This window comes from Hyperolius riggenbachi, chromosome 5 (genome assembly GCF_040937935.1).
Source record: "Hyperolius riggenbachi isolate aHypRig1 chromosome 5, aHypRig1.pri, whole genome shotgun sequence".
NCBI classification, from domain to species: domain Eukaryota; kingdom Metazoa; phylum Chordata; class Amphibia; order Anura; family Hyperoliidae; genus Hyperolius; species Hyperolius riggenbachi.
Genome location: NC_090650.1, coordinates 373534071 through 373541626, shown reverse-complemented (window position 1 = coordinate 373541626; position 7556 = coordinate 373534071). Strand labels below are relative to the sequence as shown.

The 7556-nt window shown below is 51.4% G+C and overlaps 1 protein-coding gene across 1 annotated transcript in view; it reads left to right on the top strand.

The window, feature by feature from the left end:
• Positions 1-5738: 5738 nt before the first annotated feature.
• Positions 5739-7556, top strand: part of LOC137517812 (solute carrier family 7 member 13-like) — a 47846-nt gene continuing 46028 nt past the window's right edge. Inside the window, exon 1 of the mRNA XM_068234865.1 lies at positions 5739-6240. Within this exon, the coding sequence (XP_068090966.1) occupies positions 5739-6240 (502 nt within the window). The remainder of the gene's footprint in view (positions 6241-7556) is intronic.

Genomic DNA, 7556 nt, shown 5'->3' with positions numbered 1-7556 from the left:
TCAGCAGCTCCCTGGGCATGCCAAATCTCTTCAGTTGGTGAAGGAAGAACAGCCTCTGCTGGGATTTCTTCTGAATTTTGGTGGTATTCTACTCCCACTTCAGGTTGTTAGTAAAAGTCGTGTCGAGGAACCTCACAGATGTCACCCTAGAAACTTCGGTTCCCCCAATGAGGACAGGGGTAAGGGTTCCTCCTGAAGTCTATGACTAGCTCAACAGTATTTGCGGCGTTGAGTACTAGGTTATTGTCTATGCACCAGTTGCAGATTTTCTCGACTTTACTGCGGTACTCATGCTCTCCGTTGCTGCCAATTAGGCCGATGATGGTGGTGTCATCTGCAAATTTGATGACTTTCACAGAGTCCGTGGATGATGTGCAATTGTTGGTATAGAGGGAGAACAATAGTGGTGACAATACACAGCCTTGTGGAGCCCCTGTGTTGGTGATTCTGACGCTGGAGTAGCAGTTGTCGAGTTTCACCTGTTGCGTTCTGTTTGTCAGGAAGTCCTTGATCCATGTTCGAAGGGTGCGATCTACTCCGAGCTGCGTCAGGTTAGTGAGCAGGCTGTCTGGGCAGATCGTGTTGAACGCTGAGCTAAAATCCAGGAACAGGATCCTAGCGTAGGAGGCAGGGTTTTCCAGGTGCTCAGTAATGCATGCCAGGCTGGCATTGATGGCGTCCTCCACGGATCTGTTAGCTCTATAAGCAAATTGGAGCTGGTCGAGGGGGGCATCCGTGTGTCTCTTCAGGGGGGCAAGAACCAGCCGCTCTAGCAGCTTCATGATGTTGGAAGTTAGGGCCACTGGTTGGAAGTTGTTGTGCTCAGTGCTGCCGGGTTTTTTGGGGACCGGTACATTAGTGAACCGCTTGAAACAGGAGGGGACTATGCCGTCTGATAATGACCACTCGAATAAGGAGGAGAGCACAGGATCTAACTGTTCGGCACAGGTTCTCAGGCAGATCGACGACACTCCATCCGGGCCAGAGGACTTCCTGGGGTTCAGCTTATGGAGGTACCGGAGCACCTCTAATTCATGGACAGCAGCAGGAGCCAGGGCGCCGAGTTCACCTGAGGGAGGGGTCACCTTAGCCATGGCTGTTTGGACCATGTGCTGGTCCGGTTGTTGCTCGAACCTGCAGTAGAACTCATTGAGCTCCTCCGCCAGCCAAAGGCTCGGGGTCGCAGGCTGAGGTACGGGTTTGAAGTTCGTGGCTGCTCTCATGCCCTTCCATACCTCCCGTGTATTGTTTGATTGGAGGAAGAGCCCCAGTTTGTCGGAGTAGGCCCTCTTTGCTGATCGCAGTTCTCTTTTCAGGGCATACCTGGCCTCTCTGTAATTCTCAGGGGAGCCAGACCTGTGCGCTTCCTCCTTGCGTTTCCGAAGTCGGCGGAGCTTGTCGTTAAACCAAGGCTTGTTGTTGGGGAAGACCCTGAACGTCTTGGATGGAACACACGCTTCTTCGCAGAAGCTAATGTAGGAGGTGACATTTTTGGCCCACTCATCAAGAGAGGGAGCCTCCAGGGTCTTCCAGTCGGTGGTATCAAAGCAAGCTTGGAGTTCCAGTTTTGCCTCTGCTGTCCATTTTTTGATGGTTTTGACGGTGGGCTTGGAGGTCTCCAGGAGCCTCCTGTAAGTGGGGATCAGGTGGATTGTGTTATGGTCGGAGTTTCCTAGAGGGGCTCTTTTAATGGCCTTGTATGCGTTCTTGTGGACCGTGTAGCAGTGGTCCAGGGTGTTACAGTTCCTGGTAGGGCAGGTTATGTGCTGCTTGTAGAGGGGCAACTCGTGTCGTAGGTTCGCCTTGTTAAAGTCGCCCAGGATGATAAACAGAGCCTCAGGGAGGGATGTTTCCCACCGCGAGATGCAGTCACTGAGGGCTTGCAGAGTAGTCTTGGAGCATGCGTAGGGAGGGATGTAGACCCCAACGAGGACAAGGGAAGAGAACTCCCTGGGGGAGTATTTAGGCCTGCAGTTTATCGCCAGAAACTCAACATCTGGGGTGCAGGTCTTGTTGAGAGTGGTGATGTTGGAGCACCAGGAGGTGTTGATGTAAAAGCAGATACCCCCACCTCTCATTTTCCCAGAGAGGGCTGCGTCGCGGTCAGCTCTTAGGAGGTTGTAGCCTGGTACATGTAGAGAGTTGTCGGGGATGTTGTCGCACAGCCAGGTCTCAGTGAAACGGAGAACAGGGGTATTCTTGCTGATCTGGGGTTTGCTACCGAGTAGGAGGAGCAGCTCGTCCAGTTTGTTGGGGAGTGAGCAGACATTTGGAAGTAGGATGGCGGGGACGGGAGTGCGTAGTCCTTTTTTTTTTTAGTCGGACCTGCGCCCCAGCCCTCCTACCTCTGTGACGGCGTTTGTTCGGTGCTCGCTTGGGAACGAGGTAATTGATGTGGGCGGTGACAGCATCCCACAGGGGGGGAGCCCTGTGGAGGCTTGGGGCTGTCAGGGGGTTCCCATTTGAGGAGGGCCTCTCTGGATAGAGTGGCAGTGTTTTGTGACCGATCAGAGCCCATGGCCCAAGTACCGCAAGTACCACAGTAGGTACGGGTGGCTCAGTAGATTGTAGGGAGCAGGCAGCACGGGATATGGTCCAGGTAGGTGTTGTGCAGCAGATGGCACAGCGCAGTATGGGGCAAAAGTAGGTGGTATTGAGCAGGTAGCGCAGTGTATGGCCCAGGTGGATGGTAGGAGGCACAAATAGGTGGTATGGAGCGGGCAGCAAAGTATGTTGCACCAAGGATGGTATGGAACGGGCAGCTGGCACCGTATGCAGCGCGGCACGGTAAATGGCACAGTAGATGGTATGGGGCAGGCAGCACCGCACAGTGTATGGCCCAAGTAGGTAGTATGGAATGGAGCCAACCGCACAGCGCAGTACAAGGCGCACGTAGATGATATGGAGCGGGCACAGTAGATGTTATGGGGCGGGCAACTCAGCACAGTAAGTGGCCCAGGTAGGTGGTATGGGGCGGTCAGTGCAGCACAGCATGTGGCCCAAGTAGATGGTAAGGAGCAGGTAGCACACACAGCACAGTATCAGGCCAGGGTAGATGGTATGGGGCAGGCAGCACAGCTCAGTATGAGGCACAAGTAGATTGTGAGGGGTAGGCAGCACAGCGGGATGGTATGGCGGGCAGCGCGGCACAGCACAGCACGGATGGCACAGTAGATAGTAGGGAGCAGGCAGCACAGCACAGAATATGGCCCAGGTAGGTGGTATGTAGATGGTGTGGAGCAGGTAGCATAGCACAGTATATGGCCAGGGTAGATGGTATGGAGCAGGCAGCACAGCACAGTGTAAGGCCCAGCGCAGCACAGAGGGATGGTATGGCAGGCAGCATGGCTCAGCAGGATGGCACAGTAGGTTGTAAGGAGCAGGCAGCACAGCACAGTATGAGGTACAGGTAGATTGTATGGAGCAGGCAGCGGGCTGAGCAAGGACAGTATAGTATAGTGGGTCTCAGACCCAGTAGTGAGGATACCAGCAGTGGGACTCACCATTGGAGAGAAGTCACGAGCAGCCACAAGCCAGAGGATCTACAGCTGCTGGAGGTGTGTGGTTCCGGGGGCCACGGGTCCTGGAGACTGGAGCCTGTAGGGCAGTGGTGTGCAGGCACGTGGGATCAGCGGAGGAGACTGCCACAGGAAGAGAAGGGCAGGCCGGGCCCTGCCTAGAGTTGCGGTGCAGTGGCGATACCGGGGACCCGAGGCGGGGCCACGTGGAGTGAGGGCGTCAGGTGATCAGCCGGAGCAGGAGTTGCAGCGGTGGCGTCCGGGGACCCGAAGCAGAGGGCCGGTGTTCCAACATTTTTGCATACCCGACAGAATAGCATACATATGCTACTGAGCATGTGCAAAGTCATTCAGGGCATACATTAACCCCATATTACCCATCAGCAGCATTAACCTTTTCAACCCCAGTTAGCTGCCTGTGTGCTGATGTGCAATCTCCACTATCCAAGTGGACATAGAGTTAGAATAAAAAGTTGTCCGAGCGAAACGAGGACCGAGCCCGCAGCCCAGCGAGCGAAGCGAGCGGGCAAGGGGACACTGATTCTACTAACAAGGGGTATATCACTTTAAATGTATGCTATTCTGTCAATGTATGCTAGTTAGTTGGAACACCGTCGAGGGACCACGTGGTGTAATGGCGCCGGGTGAGCAGCCGGAGGCAGGAGCTGCAGCGGTGGTCAGGAGCTGGGATGTTTCCGATGCGGCAGGAGCAGACGTCCGCAGACTGCAAAGCAGCAGCAGGTGAAGAGCGGTGGCAGCAGTCGAGTGGAGCTGAGGGCCGGTGTGGGACCCCGTGGTGTGGTGTAGAGATGGGAAGTTCGGATCTTTTCAATGATCCGGATGATCCGAATCTCGGATCATTTTACAAGGGAAGCATTCGGGGGGTGAAATGACTAGCAGGGCAGGAGAAGGAGAGGGGGGTGGACACACAGAGAAGGGGAGAAGATGGACAGAGGGCAGGGAGTGGACAGAGAAGGGAGGAGGGACGAGCAGAGAGCAGAAATGTTTGCTTGCACACAATACCCACATGCTGCAATCATATGCTTTACATGTATTTCATCTATATGTTTATCTGTATACCTTGAATGGAAAGTCGCACAGTGAAAGAAAGCAATTCCCAAAGCATTCCCAGAAGATAAGTGCAGCTGTTTAGAGCGAGTGCAGGAGGATCATATTACGCTGCAATCACAGTGCCTGCAAAGTTACTGAGCTGTGCTGAGCTGAGCCAAAAGCTTCCAATGTGTTCACTGTGCACAACTACGGAACAGACAGCCTGTATTGAGCAGCACGTTATAGCCAGTATGTGTGCTCTACACATATCTAGCAGTGGCACCGATGTCCCCTCTCTCTCATCTACCTGTCTCCCTGCAAGGCTGCCTCCCCTCCAACAGAGCGATCCATCTCAGCTCTGCTTCCAGGACCCCGCTGCCCGCTGAGAGGGGGCGTGTCGCTCCTGGCCCCGCCCCTTTTGCGATCCAAATCACTCATTTTTGATAATTCGGATGATTCGACTCACAAAATAGATTCGGATCAAAGATCCGAATCGTTCATGATCTGGACATCACTAGTGTGGTGAGCAGCGTGCAGGCATCAGGTGAGTAGCAGCCAGAGACTGCTACCCTAACTACAGAACTAAAAACTAACTAAACTAACTACAACAACTGAAGCACAAAACAGAAAACAGTCCAATGGAGCTGGAACTATGAAAAAAACTACATAATTACAGGAGCCATGTGACCGAGGTGACCTGCGGGGGCGCCTTCTTGGTCGGTCAGAATGACATATAGTTTAACAAGTGTTTCATTACTATTTTCCAGTTTAATTAATAAACCGGGTTATTTTCTTAAACTAGTCCTAAGATTAACTTTCCCAACCTCATCAACTGGTTTGGTCAGCACTGCATTTTACATACACAAAAGAGTGTTTAATGAATAAGCCAAGTTACTCTTTTAAGTAGTTCTGAGCTAAATTTTCATTTCCCCATCACTTGGCATTGTTACTAAAACTAATAGCAAGATGATAAGATCACAGGCCTCTGTCCCGACAGATGGAAAGGTTCATTTGAAAAGGTGTTTGGGCTTTTTTGACAGTGTGAGTTTTCTGGTGGGCGGTATTGTCGGTGCTGGGATATTTGTCTCACCTAAAGCAGTCCTGGAATACTCTCAGCTTAATGTCGGGGTAGCACTGTGCATCTGGGCAGCTTGTGGAGTGGTGAGCACCATGTTCAGCCTTTGCTATGCAGAGTTGGGTTCAGCACTGCCGTTCTCAGGAGGTGAATATTACCACGTCAAGAGAGGACTTGGATCTCTGCCAGCCTTTATCACTGTCTGGACTTTGCTGTTTTTTACCTCACCAGCATCCAATGCCGCAAGAGCTCTGACGCTTGCAGAGTACATCAGCCGCCCAATTTTTGCCGACTGTCCCCCGCCTGACCTTTTCAAGAAATCTTTAGCTATTGGCGTTCTTTTGGCATTGGGTGTCATAAACTATAAAAGTGTAAAGATGGCCGCCTGGGTGCAGATAATATTTACAGTTCTTAAAATGATGTCGTTATTCTTCATTATTGCTTATGGACTCTTTGAGTTGGGAACTAATCCAGATGCTTCAAAACCCTTCCAAGATGCATTTAGTTCAGACGTCCCAAATGCAGCCCAAACTGCAGAGGCTTTCTACCAAGGTCTGTTTGCATATGGCGGATGGAACAGCATAAATTGCATAGCAGGTAGGTGTCTGTAGGTGTATTGTTGTCATTTGAAGGCCAGTGTATTTTGCTTCAGATTTATACAACTTGATCCTTTTTTATACATACAGAATATTGTTAATTCTGAAATTATGCATCCTGCAACTATAGATTTCTAGGAAATATACTGTAAATCTATCCAGACTGGTTTTAAAGATTGCTCTATGGGGTGGACTTATGCAGGGCCACCATTAGAGAGCCCTGATCAGCAGGCCCCAGAGGTGTAGCTAGGGGGTGGCAAAGGGGAACAAATGTCCCCTGGCGCAGCAATGTGGGGGCACTCAGTGACTGCTGCTGGTTTGCCTGTTTCTAGAGGCGGGATTAGTGCACACAGCTGGAGTTGTTGCATTAACTCATCTCTCCAATCCACAGGCTACATATACTTCCTGTTGTGATGACAGGGGATGTTGTTACTGTGATACGGGATGCCCAGAGTTAATGTAACAGCTCCAGATGCGTACACTCCCCCGCCCGCTATCTGGGTAAAGTGGGGGTCTCTGGCTACCTAAAGGGGGGGGGGGGGGCTCATGAGCTACCTAAAGGTGGGAACTCTGGCTACGTAAAGGTGGGAATTCTCTGGGTATGTAAAGGGGTCAGCTCTCTGGCTACCTAAAGGGGGGAATTATCTTGCTACCTAAAGGAGGGAACCTAAAGGGGAGGTTCTCTACCTACCTAAATGGGGGCTTTCAATCCACCTAAACAGGGGCTCTCTGGCTACCTACAGGAAAGCTCCCTGGCTACCTACATGGTGGCTTCCATGACCACGTCCATATTCTGATACATGGTTATGCTCATTTTTTGCACGACAACTCCTGGGGATAGCATAAACTGTTTTTGTCCCCAGACGCTAAAAATCCTGGCTGCACCTCTGGCAGGCCCTGGGCTGTAATTTGTATGGGAGGGCTCAAGAGGGACCTAAAGTGTACATAGCATGGGGCACTAAAAATTAACATGGCTTTTGATGGAGGTCAATGGCCTGCACCTATAGCCTTTATTTATAGAGTTGGAGAGCGGTGGAAAGCTTGTGTGATCCCGAAAACTTGAACTGCATTATTTTTAAAATTATCTCCTAGCAGGTGGCAAAGCTTTACATCCCCACGGCAGAACAAGGTATCCCCCCCCCCCCCCCCCCAAAAAAAATAAATAAAAAAATCCGAGGCAAAATTCCATGACTTTCCAGATCATAGATTTTGATGCCCGGGTGAGGCAGAGCTTTGCGCTGTAGCTCTGCCTCCAGTGCAGTCAATCTCCGCAGATCTCCACTTCTCCCTGCCCCTCTCAGTGAAAGAAGACTGAGA